Below are 21,447 nucleotides of genomic sequence, written 5' to 3'. Positions count from 1 at the left end.
TCTTCAACATCTCTAAGCAGGTCACCTCAGTATGACATGTGTATCTCAGAGTGGCGGACTCACTTGTGGGTTTGCAGTAGAGTTCTCCATCTATGTCCAGAGAGCAAACTGAGTTTGCATTGCAGTTATGGCTCACACATGTGATCTTGCCTCCAGGTTTACAGGTGCATGAGTCGGCACATTTTCCTGTCAGCCACGAGTCCCCTACCTACAAACATTCACACACACACATAACAGTCAGACCAGGTTACTTTTGGAATAGTTAGTTCAACAGAAAGATATAGTTCCGTCTTTTTTGAAAGTGCGGCTCTCTTTCAATAAAAACATGTGTGCCAGCATGTATACAAGGACAACTCCTGTGTGCTGTGATTAAAGACAATACACCTCTAATAAATAACTACTATATATTACTTCTACAGTGGTTGGGCTTGGGGAACATAGCAACATGTTGTCATTTTAAGATTCATTTGTGAACACTATTGGATCCTGATTGCAATCTGGAAATCACACATTCTCTAATAACATCTGAAAATGATTGAACTTCATCTTCACGTGTAATGTTATTGTATGTTTATCGTGTAGTGAGCTACATGTATTCCACGATTAGGCTAGCACTCACATCATGATACTCTCCACCTGAGTCCACACAGCCACATCTGTCCAGGGCAACACAGTTGCTGTCACTGAGCACAAAGCCAGAGCTGCACTGGCAGCCCTCCACACAGGTGGTTGATGGGAGGTGGCAGGTGGTGGGGAAGAGGTCGGAGCAGGTTGGGGGGCATGGTGCGGTGCAGTCAGAGTAGTGACTGTTGGGAGGGCAGGGCAGTGCTGCAGGGAGGGAGGAGCGTTAAGATCAAACAGAAGAGTGTAAAACGATAACATTTTACACAAAACTGTTTGGATTGGATCTTCTTAACTTACGACAGAAGGTGGTGTTCCTCCAGCTGATGGTGACTCCGGCGCTCTGACAGGCCTGAGCGTATGCCTCCACGTTGTCACAGAGTGTCGCCTGCATGCCATTGTACTCGCACATGTCGTAGATGCAGTTACCCAGGAAAGCTTCAGGGGGCACTTTAGAGTGGCATGGCTTGAATCGGTCTGAGAGGATGGTGGCAGCGCACTGAGCCTCGAAGAGCTTCTCCTCCTCTACGGTGCAGTTGGGGTGGATGTCTGGGCGAGTGTCTGGCTGACAGCTAGAGAGGAGAGTTAGGGTTGAGTGGTGTTTTCAGACTCTGAGAAATTAAGTTTTAGCGTTAAGTTCAACGCTAGCCACTGCCCAGTACTAATGGTACTCAAATTGAAACAGGTAGAACAAGTCATATTTGTTTTTGTATGTGCGAATGTTGCACATTGGAAATTGAACCATGTGCATTGCTGTACTGCACTGACCCAGGATCACTGTCTCCCTCTGATTTCCAGCTGTTGCCCAGTTCAATCACATCCTTGGCGGGTTTCTTGTTGGGCATTAGGTTGTCATCAGTTTTATCGTGGTTGTAGTTTCCACACATGCCACAAAGCTGGAAAAGAGGGAGGAATGTGTAATCCAGTGAGAATAAACCACTACAGTTCAAATGTTCGGAACCCACTGTGTTTGACATCTGTGTACCTTGTTGAAGTATTCTCCAGCAACAGTTATCTGCACGTGATGGACACCATCAAATTTCACTTGCAGACCAAAGTTGGTGTCCAGCAGACTGTAGGATCCACTTGTTATCACCTTGGCCTCATCAGTGGTCATTGGGGTTCGCACCCGTCGTCCATTCAGCTGAGGTAAGACAGAGAGAACACAGCACAATCAGTCAGTCACTCTCACTTTCTGCAAACAATTCATCAGTAATTTAGTAATAACTAAAAGGAATACATGTACTTTTATAAGAAGCAAACGGCACCGGGCTTGTATTTAAACAGATACTGTGTCAATGTAAATACATGAATACATGTAATTGAATCAGTGATTAATGTGCCACGTCAATTCAAAACAAAAACAAAAAGTTAAATTAATATAACATATTAATAACAGTTAGTAAGATAACAATTAACGTATAACAAAGCAAGACATAAAAATACAATAAAAATGATATGGGGGTTGAAAGTTCTTTGATGAAGTCAGAATGACCTTGAATAAATGAACACATGGCCTTGAGAGCGATCAATAAAATAATGTAATGGCCAACCACTGTGGTGGTGAAGTTACTGATTATAGAGTATAAAAGTTGTGAATACGTGATGATATAAAAACATGGATAACTGTCTCTCTGTGATTAAAATTGATGATGTTTTCTGGGGAAAAAAAGGTCCTTACCAAAACTCTGCGACTCTTCTGTAGCTCAACCACAATATCACCCGGCAGGAAGACCTTGACGGAGCGAACGTAGGAGGCTTCGGGCTGACCGCGCTCCTCATTTTTACCCACGATCTTGAATGGAGTGACCCTGGTGGTGTTGCACACCTGGAGTGGTATTCACAGAAAAGGAATTTCGAACAGTATGTCTCGTACATCAAGAAAGATGCACAAAAGGCTCTCTACACAGCAGACAAACCAGGTCAAACTCATCACATACCTCAACCAGAGTGTAGGTGCAGGCGCCCATATATGTGTGCATCACACCATCAAAGGTGTAGTAGTGAGGATCTCCAGCCACATGACACACTCCGTTACCTGAGGAAAGTGCAAATTATGTATTCAGATCACATGCAAATCATGTGATATTTCAGACTGAAGTGTATGAGCCACTGACACACAATTCTACTGAATCTAAATCTACAGTATCTGAAAATGAAATTGTAGACACCAGTGTCCACATAAATGTCTTTAGCTCACAGAGAGTCACTGTTCTACTGCTGCCTCCTTTGGTAAAATTTGTGTCAAATACATATGTTAAACCTGAATGAAGGCTTTTGGACAGTAAAATCACTAGTTTTCTCTAGTTTCACTAGAGTGAGAGGTTTAGCCTTGGACACAAATGTTTCCAGTTGGAAAATAAGTGTAGTTGTAGTCATAACATGGTTTACCTGTAGAGTGACAGCCTAGTTCTCCCTCCACCACCTTACACTCCTGTGCAGGGCTGCACTTCCACGGCTCGCAGGTGATGTTGTGGTTTCCGTTACACTTACAGCCCTCTGAGCAGTCTTTCTCTGAGAACCAAGTGTCTCCTGTCTACACACACAAACACACACATTTATTTTGTGAATGGTTGTTTGCCTCTGCTGACCACCAGTTCCAGTTGTCACAGTTTTGTCCAATGCCTCTGGGTCATAATCAAAAAGCCCTGATCAGCACACTTACTGGTCTGTAATTTCCACCTTCATCAGTGCATCCACACTCACTGAGCGGGACACATTTGTCTCCACTGAGGATGAGCCCAGGATTACAGACACATCCCTCCACACAGGGCTGGTTACAGGAGCCACCGGAGCCTGCAGGGTTCTGGCAACTGGGCTGAGGACACGCATTGGTACATGGATTGTACTGACTGCCTGTGGGACACTTGATAGCTGGAGCAGGGGAGACATACAAACACAGTCAGACGTTTGAAGTAATTACAAAGTTGTCCAGAGGCTGCTGTGAGTGCAGCTTGGCCTGCATCCATGCTCTCTTTGTTCATCAGAAGAAGAAAACAGTGATGTTATATTGTGTTGACGTGACAATGGAGGACACACATAAACTAAACTGTCCACATGAGCAGCGAATCACGACACCAAAGTGTCTGGAAAAAAAGCGCGTGGAAGTTTTTCTGTTTCTACACCATAGATGGTAACATAATGACCGAGTCTGTGGACTCGGCTGTTAGGTTAGCTGTCCCAGCGGTCTTGCATGACCTCAACAGTCTGTCAACATTTGTACAAAGAATAGAGGACAAGGCTTCATTAAAGGACAAGCTAACATGTTCTAGCTCTTTGTCGTACACATGCACAGACACTGACACACATATCAGAGAGAGACTTACGACAGAAGGTGTTGTTTTTCCTCCAATCAATGGGGACTCCTGCTGCAGCACACAAATCAGCGTAGCTCTCTAAGGCCTGGCAAAGAGCCACAGCCTGACCTCCAGTTGCACACATGTCGTACACACAGTTTTCAAAGTATTGATTTGGGGGCACGACAGAGTGGCAAGGCTTGAAGATACCTGAGGGTGAGATCAAGTCAATGCACTGTACTAACAAGAAAAGCTGTGCAAAGCTTTAGTTGAGGATGTTTGTGTGTGTAATACCGTTAGGATCAGTGATCATGCCACAGCTGGTTGGTTTCTGGGCCTCCTCCTCCACAGTCTTGTCACACTCTTCATGTCCACCACCGTTGGTGCAGCTAGGAAGTGGAATATTCATTAGAAAACAAAACAAAAAAACATCACCTCATTCTTAAACTGTTACTCCTGCCGTTTCGTATTCAGAGAAGAGACTATGACGTTGTCTCTCTATTCTCAGTTTGGTGTGGATGGAATGACTTGGTCAGGGATCCAGGAACAAATGAGCTTCAGTCAATTGCGTTTACAATGTTATTATCTATACTTAGAGCAGCACTACTTCTTCAAGGTGTTCTGGTAAAGGGAGGGTGCTTTTTTAGGCCATGAAGTAAAGCGTCATTACTATTGTTACTGTATATTTGCTAATGTATTATGGGTTCCCTGTGGTATTGTATGAGGACAGTGACACAGTGGTGAGGGGTGTAGTTGAAGTGACAGATGGGTTCAAGGTGAAGCTGGGATTACATTTGGGATCAGATTTTAGCCCGATTTTGTGAGCAATGGTGAGAGACAAATTGACAGATGAGGTCAGACAGGAAACAATGTTGTTTACAGATGATATTGTAATCTGTACTGGGAGAAGGGAACAGGTGGAAGAGAGCCTGTAGAGGTGCAGGTTATGCACTAGAGAGAAGAGGAATGAAGGTTAGTGGTAACAAGAGCTGATGATGCTGAGAGTTTTGTTGGGAGTTACCAGGATTGACAGGATTAGAAATGAGCATATTCGAGGGATAGCTCAGGTTGAACGGTTTGGAAATAAAGAAAGACATGGTCACATGTAGAGGAGGGATAGTTATTATATTGGACAAAGTACATTGAAGATCAGGACAGCTGGTGTAACAGAAGAGGACACAAGGGAGAGGACAAGACGTGGGCCAATGATCTACTGTGGCGACGCCTAAAGGAAGAAGCTGAAGAAGTAAGAAGTATTCATAGCTCCCTGAGGATGAATAACTGAATCCTGGCTGACTCATACACTTGATTGACACTGTTGCACGTCTGTGAGCTGTTATTGTGTGCCGAGTTTGCATGTCTCTCGAGTGAACCTGCTACAGGTTTTCTTTGCATTTGGGGTAAAGAGTGCAATTCTTTCATCTGTGCATGAGCTGTCTATGTTTCAATGACAGTGGGAGGAGAAGTTAAGTGTAAATATCTTCTATGATGTGACTCACTCAGGCCGAGAATCAGGAACCTGCCAGCTGTCTCCCAACTCATTGGTGTTAGAGGCTGGTGTTTGGTCTGGTTTCAGGTTGTCGTCTTTTGGATTGTTATTGAAATTTCCTGCCAAGGCAACAAAAAAAGAAACTGTGTTTGGAGAAGAATTCTGATTGGACCTGATAGAATCATCTGCTATTGTTGTCTAAATCAGCTCTTGGTTGACAGTGACTGGAGTCATCACTGAAATGGGACAGTTATTAACTTGTAGCAGCTCTTACCACACATGCCACAGAGCAGGCCACTGTAGGAGGTCGGCAAGGTGACGTCAGCATGGTGGTTACCATCAAAACGCACCCTCAGGCCAAAGTCTGTCTCCAGGACGACAAACTTTCCACTGAAGTAAATTTGGACTCCTTTGACAGGACTCACAGGTGGGATGACCGCTGTTCCATTGACCTGTAGAACAGAGAGATGATTAATGTCATGTCTTTTTCAAGACTTTTCAGGAATTTATCAGTTTTGGGATCATCAAGTTCATCAGTGTTTCTATGGCAGTACACAGAAGCAGTGAGGAAAGTAGAGATGATTGAAGTCACATGACCTACCTGGACTTTGCGTCCCTTGCCGAGGATGACAGTCACACCGCTCACATTGATGACGACAGCTCTGACGTAGGAAACCTTCTTGTTACTTCCTCTGTGCTCGTTCTGGGTGTCCACAGTGAAGTACGGCAAGTCGGTGGAGACGTTGCAGGGTTTGGTCAAGGTGTAGGAGCAGGCTCCCATGTAGTGGTGGGTTACTTTGTCAAAGGTGTTGTAGTGAGGATCACCAGATACTGAGCAGATTCCATTTCCTGAACAAGAGATGGAAGAGATGAGCTCAGGTGTGTTCCAGTGTGATTTAAGGTCTGAAGCTACTCTATTCTTATACAGCTTCAGGTGCAGTGAACATTGAGCCAGGTTTACCTCTAGAGTAACAGCCTAGTTCTCCCTCCACCACCTTACACTCCTGTGTAGGGCTGCACTTTGATGGCTCACAGGTGATGTTGTGGTTTCCGTTACACTTACAGCGCTCTGAGCAGTCTTTCTCTGAGAACCAAATGTCTCCTGTCTGCACACACAAACACACAATGCTGAAACATATTGTCTTGCTGCATAATGAAAAAAGCCTAGAATCACCATGGTTGTTTGTCTCTGCTGACCAATTGTTCCAGTTGTCACAGTTGTGTCCAATGCCTCTGGGTCATAATCAAAAACCCCTGATGAGCACACTTACCGGTCTGTAATTTCCATCTTCATCAGTGCATCCACACTCACTGGGCAGGACACATTTGTCTCCACTGAGGATGAGCCCAGGATTACAGACACATCCCTCCACACAGGGCTGGTTACAGGAGCCACCGGAGCCACCAGGGTTCTGGCAACTGGGCTGAGGACACGCAGAGGTACATGGATTGTACTGACTGCCTGGTGGACACTTGATAGCTGGAGCAGGGGAGACATACAAACACTGTCAGAGGTCTGAAGTAATTACAAAGTTGTCCAGCAGAGGCTGCTGTGAGTGCAGGTTGGCCTGCATCCATGCTCTCTTTGTTCATCAGAAGAAGAAAACAGAGCTGTTATGTTATTTTCGAGGGACAATAGACTACACACACAAAGTTGTTTGGGTTCTTTATCATAGATGGTAAAGTAATGAATAAATCTGTGGACTCAGCTGTTAGGTTCACCGGCACAAACAGAAGGTGTTCTCCCAACATTTGTGCAAAGAATACAAGATCAATCTAAGGTTCTTAAAACTCAGATCTTCATTTCTATAACACAGCCCTTGTATTTAGTCAATCATGACATTTTTTCACTAACTTTGATGAGCTAAACTGTTCTAGCTCTTTTTTTCACACATGTACAGACACTGAAACACATAGCAGAGAGAGACTTACGACAGAAGGTGTTGTTTTTCCTCCAATCAATGGGGACTCCTGCTGCAGCACACAAATCAGCGTAGCTCTCTATGGCCTGACACAGAGACACATTCTGACCTCCAGTTGCACACACGTCGTACACACAGTTGTCAAAGTATTGATTCGGGGGCACGACAGAGTGGCAAGGCTTGAAGATACCTGAGGGTGAGATCAAGTCAATGCACTGTCCTAACAAGAAAAGCTGTGCAAAGCTTTAGTTGAGGATGTTTGTGTGTGTAATACCGTTAGGATCAGTGATCATGCCACAGCTGGTTGGTTTCTGGGCCTCCTCCTCCACAGTCTTGTCACACTCTTCATGTCCACCACCGTTGGTGCAGCTGGAGAAGAAGTGGATAGAAAACAATAAATAGTGGTTGAATGTATAATACCACCTCATTCTGAACACTTCTTCCTGCTGTTTCTCAGTCAGAGAAGAGACTATGTCCTCTTTACACCTGGCATTCAAATGTGTTTTCTGTGATAGGTTAGCAATCAGAGATTGATGTGGACACCAGAGATTCATGTTCATACCAGGTGTAAATGGATGTGATGAAGCTCTATCTGATCACTATCCGATCACAGAAAACACATCCTCATACCAGGTAAGAGGGCCTATGACGTTGTCTCTGTATTGGTGTTTGGTGGGGAAATGTGTTCGTTTAAAGATGCTTCACATATTTTTTCTCTGCTGCCACTGATTGTGGTCACTTGTCAAGAGCTTTAATCATTTAAGTTTACAATGTTGTAATCTGTTCTTAGAGCAGTGCTACGTCTTCAAGGTATCCCGGACTTTCATGGTCCAGGAGATGTTTTTTAGAGTGCACTGAGCTGGAGGACATGTGACAAATTTAAATGACAGTGGGAGGAGAAGTTGAGTGTAAATATCTTCTGTGATGTGACTCACTCAGGCCGAGAATCAGGAACCTGCCAGCTGTCTCCAAACTCATTGGTGTTAGCGGTTGGTGTTTGGTCTGGTTTCAGGTTGTCGTCTCTTGGATTGTTATTGAAATTTCCTGCCAAGGCAACAAATACAGAAACTGTGTTTGGAGAAGAATTCTGATTGGACCTGATAGAATCATCTGCTATTGTTGTCTAAATCGGGTCTTGGTTGCAAGTGACTGGAGCCATCCCTGAAATGGGACACAGTTATTAACTTGTAGCAGCTCTTACCACACATGCCACAGAGCAGGCCACTGTAGGAGGTCGGCAAGGTGACGTCAGCATGGTGGTTACCATCAAAACGCACCTTTAGGCCAAAGTCTGTCTCCAGGACGACAAACTTTCCACTTAAGTAGATTTGGACTCCTTTGACAGGACTCACAGGTGGGATGACTGCTGTTCCATTGACCTGTAGAACAGAGAGATGATTAATGTCATGTCTTTGTCAAGACTTTTCAGGAATTTATCAGTTTTGGGATCATTAAGTTCATCCGTGTTTCTATGGCAGAACACAGAATCAGTGAGGAAAGTAGAGATGACTGAAGTCACATGACCTACCTGAACTTTGCGTCCCTTGCCGAGGATGACAGTCACACCGCTCACATTGATGACTACAGCTCTGACGTAGGAAACCCTCTTGTTACTTCCTCTGTGCTCGTTCTGGGTGTCCACAGTGAAGTACGGCAAGTCGGTGGAGACGTTGCAGGGTTTGGTCAAGGTATAGGAGCAGGCTCCCATGTAGTGGTGGGTTACTTTGTCAAAGGTGTTGTAGTGAGGATCACCAGATACTGAGCAGATTCCATTTCCTGAATAAGAGATGGAAGAGATGAGCTCAGGTGTGTTCCAGTGTGATTTAAGGTCTGAAGTGACTCTATTCTTATACAGCTTCAGGTGCAGTGAATATCGAGCCAGGTTTACCTCTAGAGTAACAGCCTAGTTCTCCCTCCACCACCTTACACTCCTGTGTAGGGCTGCACTTTGATGGCTCACAGGTGATGTTGTGGTTTCCGTTACACTTACAGCGCTCTGAGCAGTCTTTCTCTGAGAACCAAATGTCTCCTGTCTGCACACACAAACACACAATGCTGAAACATATTGTCTTGCTGCATAATGAAAAAAGCCTAGAATCACCATGGTTGTTTGTCTCTGCTGACCAATTGTTCCAGTTGTCACAGTTTTGTCCAATGCCTCTGGGTCATAATCAAAAAGCCCTGATGAGCACACTTACCGGTCTGTAATTTCCATCTTCATCAGTGCATCCACACTCACTGGGCGAGACACATTTGTCTCCACTGAGGATGAGCCCAGGATTACAGACACATCCCTCCACACAGGGCTGGTTACAGGACCCACCGGAACCACCAGGGTTCTGGCAACTGGGCTGAGGACACGCATTGGTACATGGATTGTACTGACTGCCTGGTGGACACTTGATAGCTGGAGCAGGGGAGACAAACAAACACTGTCAGAGGTCTGAAGTAATTACAGTTATCCAGCAGAGGCTGCTGTGAGTGCAGGTTGGCCTGCATACATGCTCTCTTTGTTCATCAGAAGAAAAAAAGACAGAGCTGTTATGTTATTTTCGAGGGACAATTGACGACACACACAAAGTTGTTTGGGTTCTTTATCATAGATGGTAAAGTAATGAATAAATCTGTGGACTCAGCTGTTAGGTTCACCGGCACAAACAGAAGGTGTTCTCCCAACATTTGTGCAAAGAATCCAAGATCAATCCAATGTTCTTAAAACTCAGATCTTTCAAATGAAGATTTTTATAACACAGCCCTTGTATTTAGTCAATCATGACATTTCTTCACTAACTTTGATGAGCTAAACTGTTCTAGCTCTTTATTTCATACATGTACAGACACTGAAACACAAAGCAGAGAGAGACTTACGACATAAGGTGTTGTTTTTCCTCCAATCAATGGGGACTCCTGCTGCAGCACACAAATCAGCGTAGCTCTCTATGGCCTGGCACAGAGACACATTCTGACCTCCAGTTGCACACACGTCGTACACACAGTTGTCAAAGTATTGATTCGGGGGCACGACAGAGTGGCAAGGCTTGAAGATACCTGAAGGATAGATCAAGTCAATGCACTGTCCTAACAAGAAAAGCTGTGCAAAGCTGTAGTTGAGGATGTTTGTGTGTGTAATACCGTTAGGATCTGTGATCATGCCACAGCTGGTTGGTTTCTGGGCCTCCTCCTCCACAGTCTTGTCACACTCTTCATGTCCACCACCGTTGGTGCAGCTAGAGAGGAAGTGGATAGAAAACAATAAATAGTGGTTGAATGTATAATACCACCTCACTCTGAACACTTCCTCCTGCAGTTTCTCAGTCAGAAAAGAGACTATGTCCTCTTTACACCTGGCATTCAAATGTGTTTTCTGTGATAGGTTAGCAATCAGAGATTGATGTGGACACCAGAGACGCATGTTCATACCAGGTGTAAATGGATGTAATGAAGCTCTGTCTGATCACTATCCGATCACAGAAAACACATCCTCATACCAGGAAAGAGGGTCTATGATGTTGTCTCTGTATTAGAGTTTGGTGGGGAAATGTGTTCGTTTAAAGATGCTTCACATATTTTTTCTCTGCTGCCACTGATTGTGGTCACTTGTCAAGAGCTTTAATCATTTACGTTTACAATGTTGTAATCTGTTCTTAGAGCAGTGCTACGTCTTCAAGGTATCCCGGACTTTCATGGTCCAGGAGATGTTTTTTAGAGTGCACTGAGCTGGAGGACATGTGACAAATTTCAATGACAGTGGGAGGAGAAGTTGAGTGTAAATATCTTCTATGATGTGACTCACTCAGGCCGAGAATCAGGAACCTGCCAGCTGTCTCCCAACTCATTGGTGTTAGCGGCTGGTGTTTGGTCTGGTTTCAGGTTGTCGTCTCTTGGATTGTTATTGAAATTTCCTGCCAAGGCAACAAATACAGAAACTGTGTTTGTAGAAGAATTCTGATTGGACCTGATAGAATCATCTGCTATTGTTGTCTAAATCAGCTCTTGATTGACAGTGACTGGAGTAATCCCTGAAATGGGACACAGTTATTAACTTGTAGCAGCTCTTACCACACATGCCACAGAGCAGGCCACTGTAGGAGGTCGGCAAGGTGACGTCAGCATGGTGGTTACCATCAAAACGCACCTTCAGGCCAAAGTCTGTCTCCAGGACGACAAACTTTCCACTTAAGTAGATTTGGACTCCTTTGACAGGACTCACAGGTGGGATGATCGCTGTTCCGTTGACCTGTAGAACAGAGAGATGATTTATGTCATGTCTTTTTCAAGACTTTTCAGAAATTTATCAGTTTTGGGATCATTAAGTTCATCAGTGATTCTATGGCAGAACACAGAATCAGTGAGGAAAGTAGAGATGACTGAAGTCACATGACCTACCTGAACTTTGCGTCCCATGCCGAGGATGACAGTCACACCGCTCACATTGATGACTACAGCTCTGACGTAGGAAACCCTCTTGTTACTTCCTCTGTGTTCGTTCTGGGTGTCCACAGTGAAGTACGGCAAGTCGGTGGAGACGTTGCAGGGTTTGGTCAAGGTGTAGGAGCAGGCTCCCATGTAGTGGTGGGTTACTTTGTCAAAGGTGTTGTAGTGAGGATCACCAGATACTGAGCAGATTCCATTTCCTGAACAAGAGATGGAAGAGATGAGCTCAGGTGTGTTCCAGTGTGATTTAAGGTCTGAAGCTACTCTATTCTTATACAGCTTCAGGTGCAGTGAATATCGAGCCAGGTTTACCTCTAGAGTAACAGCCTAGTTCTCCCTCGACCACCTTACACTCCTGTGTAGGGCTGCACTTTGATGGCTCACAGGTGATGTTGTGGTTTCCGTTACACTTACAGCGCTCTGAGCAGTCTTTCTCTGAGAACCAAATGTCTCCTGTCTACACACACAAACACACACATGTTCAAACATTTTATCTTGCTGCATAATGAAAAAAGTCTAAAATCACCATGGTTGTTTGTCTCTGCTGACCAATTGTTCCAGTTGTCACAGTTGTGTCCAATGCCTCTGGGTCATAATCAAAAAGCCCTGATGAGCACACTTACCGGTCTGTAATTTCCATCTTCATCAGTGCATCCGCACTCACTGGGTGGGACACATTTGTCTCCACTGAGGATGAGCCCAGGATTACAGACACATCCCTCCACACAGGGCTGGTTACAGGAGCCACCGGAGCCACCAGGGTTCTGGCAACTGGGCTGAGGACACGCAGAGGTACATGGATTGTACTGACTGCCTGGTGGACACTTGATAGCTGGAGCAGGGGAGACAAACAAACACTGTGAGAGGTCTGAAGTAATTACAGTTATCCAGCAGAGGCTGCTGTGAGTGCAGGTTGGCCTGTATCCGTGCTCTCTTTGTTCATCAGAAGAAGAAAACAGTGCCGTTATGTTGTTTTGAAGTGACAATGGAGGACACACACAAAGTATTTTTGGTTCTACACCATAGATGGTAAAGTAATGAATAAATCTGTGGACTCAGCTGTTAGGTTCACCGGCATGAACAGAAGGGGTTCTCCCAACATTTGTGCAAAGAATCCAAGATCAATCCAAGGTTCTTAAAACTCAGATCTTTCAAATGAAGATTTTTATAACCCATCCCTTGTATTTAGTCAATTACGACATTTCTTCACTAACTTTGATGAGCTAAACTGTTCTAGCTCTTTGTTTTACACATGTACAGACACTGAAACACATAGCGGAGAGAGACTTACGACAGAAGGTGTTGTTTTTCCTCCAATCAATGGGGACTCCTGCTGCAGCACACAAATCAGCGTAGCTCTCTATGGCCTGGCACAGAGACACATTCTGACCTCCAGTTGCACACACGTCGTACACACAGTTGTCAAAGTATTGATTCGGGGGCACGACAGAGTGGCAAGGCTTGAAGATACCTGAAGGATAGATCAAGTCAATGCACTGTCCTAACAAGAAAAGCTGTGCAAAGCTTAGTTGAGGATGTTTGTGTGTGTAATACCATTAGGATCAGTGATCATGCCACAGCTGGTTGGTTTCTGGGCCTCCTCCTCCACAGTCTTGTCACACTCTTCATGTCCACCACCGTTGGTGCAGCTAGAGAGGAAGTGGATAGAAAACAATAAATAGTGGTTGAATGTATAATACCACCTTATTCTGAACACGTCCTCCTGCAGTGTCTGTCAGAGAAGAGACTATGGCCCCTTTACACCTGGCATTCAAATGTGTTTTCTGTGATAGGTTAGCAATCAGAGATTGATGTGGACACCAGAGATTCATGTTCATACCAGGTGTAAATGGATTTGATGAAGCTCTATCTGATCACTATCCGATCTTAGAAAACACATCCTCATACCAGGTAAGAGGGCCTATGATGTTGTCTCTGTATTGGTGTTTGGTGGGGAAATGTGTTCGTTTAAAGATGCTTCACATATTTTTTCTCTGCTGCCACTGATTGTGGTCACTTGTCAAGAGCTTAAATCATTTAAGTTTACAATGTTGTAATCTGTTCTTAGAGCAGTGCTACGTCTTCAAGGTATCCCGGACTTTCATGGTTCAGGAGACGTTTTTTAGAGTGCACTGAGCTGGAGGACATGTGACAAATTTCAATGACAGTGGGAGGAGAAGTTGAGTGTAAATATCTTCTATGATGTGACTCACTCAGGCCGAGAATCAGGAACCTGCCAGCTGTCTCCAAACTCATTGGTGTTAGCGGCTGGTGTTTGGTCTGGTTTCAGGTTGTCGTCTCTTGGATTGTTATTGAAATTTCCTGCCAAGACAACAAATACAGAAACTGTGTTTGGAGAAGAATTCTGATTGGACCTGACAGAATCATCTGCTATTGTTGTCTAAATCAGCTCTTGGTTGAAAGTGACTGGAGCCATCCCTGAAATGGGGCACAGTTATTAACTTGTAGCAGCTCTTACCACACATGCCACAGAGCAGGCCACTGTAGGAGGTCGGCAAGGTGACGTCAGCATAGTGGTTACCATCAAAACGCACCTTCAGGCCAAAGTCTGTCTCCAGGACGACAAACTTTCCACTTAAGTAGATTTGGACTCCTTTGACAGGACTCACAGGTGGGATGACTGCTGTTCCATTGACCTGTAGAACAGAGAGATGATTTATGTCATGTCTTTGTCAAGACTTTTCAGGAATTCTGAGATGACTGAAGTCACATGACCTACCTGAACTTTGCGTCCCTTGCCGAGGATGACAGTCACACCGCTCACATTGATGACTACAGCTCTGACGTAGGAAACCTTCTTGTTACTTCCTCTGCGCTCGTTCTGTGTGTCCACAGTGAAGTACGGCAAGTCGGTGGAGACGTTGCAGGGTTTGGTCAAGGTGTAGGAGCAGGCTCCCATGTAGTGGTGGGTTACTTTGTCAAAGGTGTTGTAGTGAGGATCACCACATACTGAGCAGACTCCATTTTCTGAATAAGAGATGGAAGAGATGAGCTCAGGTGTGTTCCAGTGTGATTTAAGGTCTGAAGCTACTCTATTCTTATACAGCTTCAGGTGCAGTGAACATTGAGCCAGGTTTACCTCTAGAGTAACAGCCTAGTTCTCCCTCCACCACCTTACACTCCTGTGTAGGGCTGCACTTTGTTGGCTCACAGGTTATGTTGTGGTTTCCGTTACACTTACAGCGCTCTGAGCAGTCTTTCTCTGAGAACCAAATGTCTCCTGTCTACACACACAAACACACACATGTTCAAACATTTTATCTTGCTGCATAATGAAAAACGTCTAGAATCACCATGGTTGTTTGTCTCTGCTGACCAATTGTTCCAGTTGTCACAGTTGTGTCTAATGCCTCTGGGTCATAATCAAAAAGCCCTGATGAGCACACTTACCGGCCTGTAATTTCCACCTTCATCAGTGCATCCACACTCACTGGGCGAGACACATTTGTCTCCACTGAGGATGAGCCCAGGATTACAGACACATCCCTCCACACAGGGCTGGTTACAGGAGCCACCGGAGCCACCAGGGTTCTGGCAACTGGGCTGAGGACACGCAGAGGTACATGGATTGTACTGACTGCCTGGTGGACACTTGATAGCTGGAGCAGGGGAGACAAACAAACACTGTGAGAGGTCTGAAGTAATAACAGTTATCCAGCAGAGGCTGCTGTGAGTGCAGGTTGGCCTGTATCCGTGCTCTCTTTGTTCATCAGAAGAAGAAAACAGTGCCGTTATGTTGTTTTTAAGTGACAATAGACGACACACACAAAGTTGTTTGGGTTCTTTATCATAGATGGTAAAGTAATTAATAAATCTGTGTACTCAGCTGTTAGGTTCACCGGCATGAACAGAAGGGGTTCTCCCAACATTTGTGCAAAGAATACAAGATCGATCCAAGGTTCTTAAAACAGATTTTTCAAATGAAGATTTTTATAACCCAGCCCTTATATTTAGTCAATCATGACATTTCTTCGCTTACTTTGATGAGCTAAACTGTTCTAGCTCTTTATTTCATACATGTACAGACACTGAAACACATAGCGTAGAGAGACTTACGACAGAAGGTGTTGTTTTTCCTCCAATCAATGGGGACTCCTGCTGCAGCACACAAATCAGCGTAGCTCTCTATGGCCTGGCACAGAGACACATTCTGACCTCCAGTTGCACACACGTCGTACACACAGTTGTCAAAGTATTGATTCGGGGGCACGACAGAGTGGCAAGGCTTGAAGATACCTGAGGGTGAGATCAAGTCAATGCACTGTCCTAACAAGAAAAGCTGTGCAGAGCTTTAGTTGAGGATGTTTGTGTGTGTAATACCGTTAGGATCTGTGATCATGCCACAGCTGGTTGGTTTCTGGGCCTCCTCCTCCACAGTCTTGTCACACTCTTCATGTCCACCACCGTTGGTGCAGCTAGAGAGGAAGTGGATAGAAAACAATAAATAGTGGTTGAATGTATAATACCACCTCATTCTGAACACGTCCTCCTGCAGTTTCTCAGTCAGAAAAGAGACTATGTCCTCTTTACACCTGGCATTTAAATGTGTTTTCTGTGATAGGTTAGCAATCAGAGATTGATGTGGACACCAGAGACGCATGTTCATACCAGGTGTAAATGGATGTGATGAAGCTCTATCTGATCACTATCCGATCACAGAAAACACATCCTCATACCAGGTAAGAGGGCCTATGATGTTGTCTCTGTATTGGTGTTTGGTGGGGAAATGTGTTCGTTTAAAGATGCTTCACATATTTTTTCTCTGCTGCCACTGATTGTGGTCACTTGTCAAAAGTTTTAATCATTTAAGTTTACAATGTTGTAATCTGTTCTTAGAGCAGTGCTACGTCTTCAAGGTATCCCGGACTTTCATGGTCCAGGAGATGTTTTTTAGAGTGCACTGAGCTGGAGGACATGTGACAAATTTCAATGACAGTGGGAGGAGAAGTTGAGTGTAAATGTCTTCTGTGATGTGACTCACTCAGGCCGAGAATCAGGAACCTGCCAGCTGTCTCCCAACTCATTGGTGTTAGCGGCTGGTGTTTGGTCTGGTTTCAGGTTGTCGTCTCTTGGATTGTTATTGAAATTTCCTGCCAACACAACAAATACAGAAACTGTGTTTGGAGAAGAATTCTGATTGGACTTGACAGAATCATCTGCTATTGTTGTCTAAATCAGCTCTTGGTTGACAGTGACTGGAGAAATCCCTGAAATGGGACACAGTTATTAACTTGTAGCAGCTCTTACCACACATGCCACAGAGCAGGCCACTGTAGGAGGTCGGCAAGGTGACGTCAGCATGGTGGTTACCATCAAAACGCACCTTCAGGCCAAAGTCTGTCTCCAGGACGACAAACTTTCCACTTAGGTAGATTTGGACTCCTTTGACAGGACTCACAGGTGGGATGACCGCTGTTCCATTGACCTGTAGAACAGAGAGATGATTAATGTCATGTCTTTTTCAAGACTTTCCAGGAATTTATACGTTTTGGGATCATTAAGTTCATCCGTGTTTCTATGGCAGTACACAAAATCAGTGAGGAAAGTAGAGATGACTGAAGTCACATGACCTACCTGAACTTTGCGTCCCTTGCCGAGGATGACAGTCACACCGCTCACATTGATGACGACAGCTCTGACGTAGGAAACCCTCTTGTTACTTCCTCTGTGCTCGTTCTGGGTGTCCACAGTGAAGTAAGGCAAGTCGGTGGAGACGTTGCAGGGTTTGGTCAAGGTGTAGGAGCAGGCTCCCATGTAGTGGTGGGTTACTTTGTCAAAGGTGTTGTAGTGAGGATCACCAGATACTGAGCAGATTCCATTTCCTGAACAAGAGATGGAAGAGATGAGCTCAGGTGTGTTCCAGTGTGATTTAAGGTCTGAAGCGACTCTATTCTTATACAGCTTCAGGTGCAGTGAACATTGAGCCAGGTTTACCTCTAGAGTAACAGCCTAGTTCTCCCTCCACCACCTTACACTCCTGTGTAGGGCTGCACTTTGATGGCTCACAGGTGATGTTGTGGTTTCCGTTACACTTACAGCGCTCTGAGCAGTCTTTCTCTGAGAACCAAATGTCTCCTGTCTACACACAAACACACACATGTTCAAACATTTTATCTTGCTGCATCATGAAAAAAGCCTAGAATCACCATGGTTGTTTGTCTCTGTTGACCAATTGTTCCAGTTGTCACAGTTTTGTCCAATGCCTCTGGGTCATAATCAAAAAGCCCTGATGAGCACACTTACCGGCCTGTAATTTCCATCTTCATCAGTGCATCCACACTCACTGGGCGAGACACATTTGTCTCCACTGAGGATGAGCCCAGGATTACAGACACATCCCTCCACACAGGGCTGGCTACAGGAGCCACCGGAGCCACCAGGGTTCTGGCAACTGGGCTGAGGACACGCATTGGTACATGGATTGTACTGACTGCCTGGTGGACACTTGATAGCTGGAGCAGGGGAGACATACAAACACTGTGAGAGGTCTGAAGTAATTACAGTTATCTAGCAGAGGCTGCTGTGAGTGCAGGTTGGCCTGCATCCATGCTCTCTTTGTTCATCAGAAGAAGAAAACAGAGCTGTTATGTTGTTTTTAAGTGACAATGGAGGACACACAAAGTATTTTTGGTTCTTTTAATAGATGTTAAAGTAATGAATAAATCTGTGGACTCAGCTGTTAGGTTCACCGGCATGAACAGAAGGGGTTCTCCCAACATTTGTGCAAAGAATCCAAGATCGATCTAAGGTTCTTAATACTCAGATCTTTCAAATGAAGATTTTTATAACCCAGCCCTTATATTTAGTCAATCATGACATTTTTTCACTAACTTTGATGAGCTAAACTGTTCTAGCTCTTTTTTTCACACATGTACAGACACTGAAACACATAGCAGAGAGAGACTTACAACAGAAGGTGTTGTTTTTCCTCCAATCAATGGGGACTCCTGCTGCAGCACACAAATCAGCGTAGCTCTCTATGGCCTGGCACAGAGACACATTCTGACCTCCAGTTGCACACACGTCGTACACACAGTTGTCAAAGTATTGATTCGGGGGCACGACAGAGTGGCAAGGCTTGAAGATACCTGAGGGTGAGATCAAGTCAATGCACTGTCCTAACAAGAAAAGCTGTGCAGAGCTTTAGTTGAGGATGTTTGTGTGTGTAATACCATTAGGATCTGTGATCATGCCACAGCTGGTTGGTTTCTGGGCCTCCTCCTCCACAGTCTTGTCACACTCTTCATGTCCACCACCGTTGGTGCAGCTAGAGAGGAAGTGGATAGAAAACAATAAATAGTGGTTGAATGTATAATACCACCTCACTCTGAACACTTCCTCCTGCAGTTTCTCAGTTAGAGAAGAGACTATGTCCTCTTTACACCTGGCATTCAAATGTGTTTTCTGTGATAGGTTAGCAATCAGAGATTGATGTGGACACCAGAGACGCATGTTCATACCAGGTGTAAATGGATGTGATGAAGCTCTATCTGATCACTATCGGATCACAGAAAACACATCCTCATACCAGGTAAGAGGGTCTATGATGTTGTCTCTGTATTGGTGTTTGGTGGGGAAATGTGTTCGTTTAAAGATGCTTCACATATTTTTTCTCTGCTGCCACTGATTGTGGTCACTTGTCAAGAGCTTAAATCATTTAAGTTTACAATGTTGTAATCTGTTCTTAGAGCAGTGCTACGTCTTCAAGGTATCCCGGACTTTCATGGTTCAGGAGACGTTTTTTAGAGTGCACTGAGCTGGAGGACATGTGACAAATTTCAATGACAGTGGGAGGAGAAGTTGAGTGTAAATATCTTCTATGATGTGACTCACTCAGGCCGAGAATCAGGAACCTGCCAGCTGTCTCCCAACTCATTGGTGTTAGCGGCTGGTGTTTGGTCTGGTTTCAGGTTGTCGTCTCTTGGATTGTTATTGAAATTTCCTGCCAAGGCAACAAATACAGAAACTGTGTTTGGAGAAGAATTCTGATTGGACCTGATAGAATCATCTGCTATTGTTGTCTAAATCGGGTCTTGGTTGCAAGTGACTGGAGTCATCACTGAAATGGGACACAGTTATTAACTTGTAGCAGCTCTTACCACACATGCCACAGAGGAGGCCACTGTAGGAGGTCGGCAAGGTGACGTCAGCATGGTGGTTACCATCAAAACGCACCTTCAGGCCAAAGTCTGTCTCCAGGACGACAAACTTTCCACTTAAGTAGATTTGGACTCCTTTGACAGGACTAACAGGTGGGATGACCGCTGTTCCATTGACCTGTAGAACAGAGAGATGATTAATGTCATGTCTATGTCAAGACTTTTCAGGAATTTATACGTTTTGGGATCATTAAGTTCATCGGTGTTTCTATGGCAGTACACAAAATCAGTGAGGAAAGTAGAGATGACTGAAGTCACATGACCTACCTGAACTTTGCGTCCCTTGCCGAGGATGACAGTCACACCGCTCACATTGATGACGACAGCTCTGACGTAGGAAACCCTCTTGTTACTTCCTCTGTGTTCGTTCTGGGTGTCCACAGTGAAGTAAGGCAAGTCGGTGGAGACGTTGCAGGGTTTGGTCAAGGTGTAGGAGCAGGCTCCCATGTAGTGGTGTGTTACTTTGTCAAAGGTGTTGTAGTGAGGATCACCAGATACTGAGCAGATTCCATTTCCTGAACAAGTGATGGAAGAGATGAGCTCAGGTGTGTTCCAGTGTGATTTAAGGTCTGAAGCTACTCTATTCTTATACAGCTTCTGGTGCAGTGAATATCGAGCCAAGTTTACCTCTAGAGTAACAGCCTAGTTCTCCCTCCACCACCTTACACTCCTGTGTAGGGCTGCACTTTGTTGGCTCACAGGTGATGTTGTGGTTTCCGTTACACTTACAGCGCTCTGAGCAGTCTTTCTCTGAGAACCAAATGTCTCCTGTCTACACACACAAACACACACATGTTCAAACATTTTTTCTTGCTGCATAATGAAAAAAGTCTAGAATCACCATGGTTGTTTGTCTCTGCTGACCAATTGTTCCAGTTGTCACAGTTGTGTCCAATGACTCTGGGTCATAATCAAAAACCCCTGATCAGCACACTTACCGGTCTGTAATTTCCATCTTCATCAGTGCATCCACACTCACTGGGCGGGACACATTTGTCTCCACTGAGGATGAGCCCAGGATTACAGACACATCCCTCCACACAGGGCTGGTTACAGGAGCCACCGGAGCCACCAGGGTTCTGGCAACTGGGCTGAGGACACGCAGAGGTACATGGATTGTACTGACTGCCTGGTGGACACTTGATAGCTGGAGCAGGGGAGACAAACAAACACTGTGAGAGGTCTGAAGTAATTACAGTTATCCAGCAGAGGCTGCTGTGAGTGCAGGTTGGCCTGCATCCATGCTCTCTTTGTTCATCAGAAGAAGAAAACAGAGTTGTTATGTTATTTTCAAGGGACAATAGACGACACACAGAAAGTTGTTTGGGTTCTTTATCATAGATGGTAAAGTAATGAATAAATCTGTGGACTCAGCTGTTAGGTTCACCGGCACAAACAGAAGGGGTTCTCCCAACATTTGTGCAAAGAATACAAGATCGATCCAAGGTTCTTAAAACTCAGATCTTTCAAATGAAGATTTCTATAACACAGCCCTTGTATTTAGT

The 21,447-nt window shown here is 44.8% G+C and overlaps 1 protein-coding gene across 1 annotated transcript in view; it reads right to left on the bottom strand.

Annotated features, from left to right (window-relative positions):
* Positions 1 to 21,447, bottom strand: part of zanl (zonadhesin, like) — a gene marked incomplete at both ends in the record, with an annotated part of 50,846 nt that overhangs the window by 6,128 nt on the left and 23,271 nt on the right. Inside the window, 14 exons of the mRNA XM_083906042.1 lie at positions 64 to 208; positions 620 to 828; positions 922 to 1,193; positions 1,390 to 1,517; positions 1,607 to 1,765; positions 2,303 to 2,449; positions 2,562 to 2,659; positions 3,013 to 3,157; positions 3,287 to 3,495; positions 3,948 to 4,127; positions 4,212 to 4,306; positions 5,417 to 5,525; positions 5,681 to 5,858; positions 6,008 to 6,255. Coding sequence (XP_083762168.1) covers positions 64 to 208; positions 620 to 828; positions 922 to 1,193; positions 1,390 to 1,517; positions 1,607 to 1,765; positions 2,303 to 2,449; positions 2,562 to 2,659; positions 3,013 to 3,157; positions 3,287 to 3,495; positions 3,948 to 4,127; positions 4,212 to 4,306; positions 5,417 to 5,525; positions 5,681 to 5,858; positions 6,008 to 6,255 — 2,322 coding nt within the window. The remainder of the gene's footprint in view (positions 1 to 63; positions 209 to 619; positions 829 to 921; positions 1,194 to 1,389; positions 1,518 to 1,606; positions 1,766 to 2,302; positions 2,450 to 2,561; positions 2,660 to 3,012; positions 3,158 to 3,286; positions 3,496 to 3,947; positions 4,128 to 4,211; positions 4,307 to 5,416; positions 5,526 to 5,680; positions 5,859 to 6,007; positions 6,256 to 21,447) is intronic.

Source organism: Microchirus variegatus (genome assembly GCF_963457635.1).
Source record: "Microchirus variegatus genome assembly, chromosome: 2".
NCBI lineage: Eukaryota > Metazoa > Chordata > Actinopteri > Pleuronectiformes > Soleidae > Microchirus > Microchirus variegatus.
The sequence above is the reverse complement of the archived record's forward strand: the minus strand, read 5'-3'. Positions and strand labels throughout refer to the sequence as shown.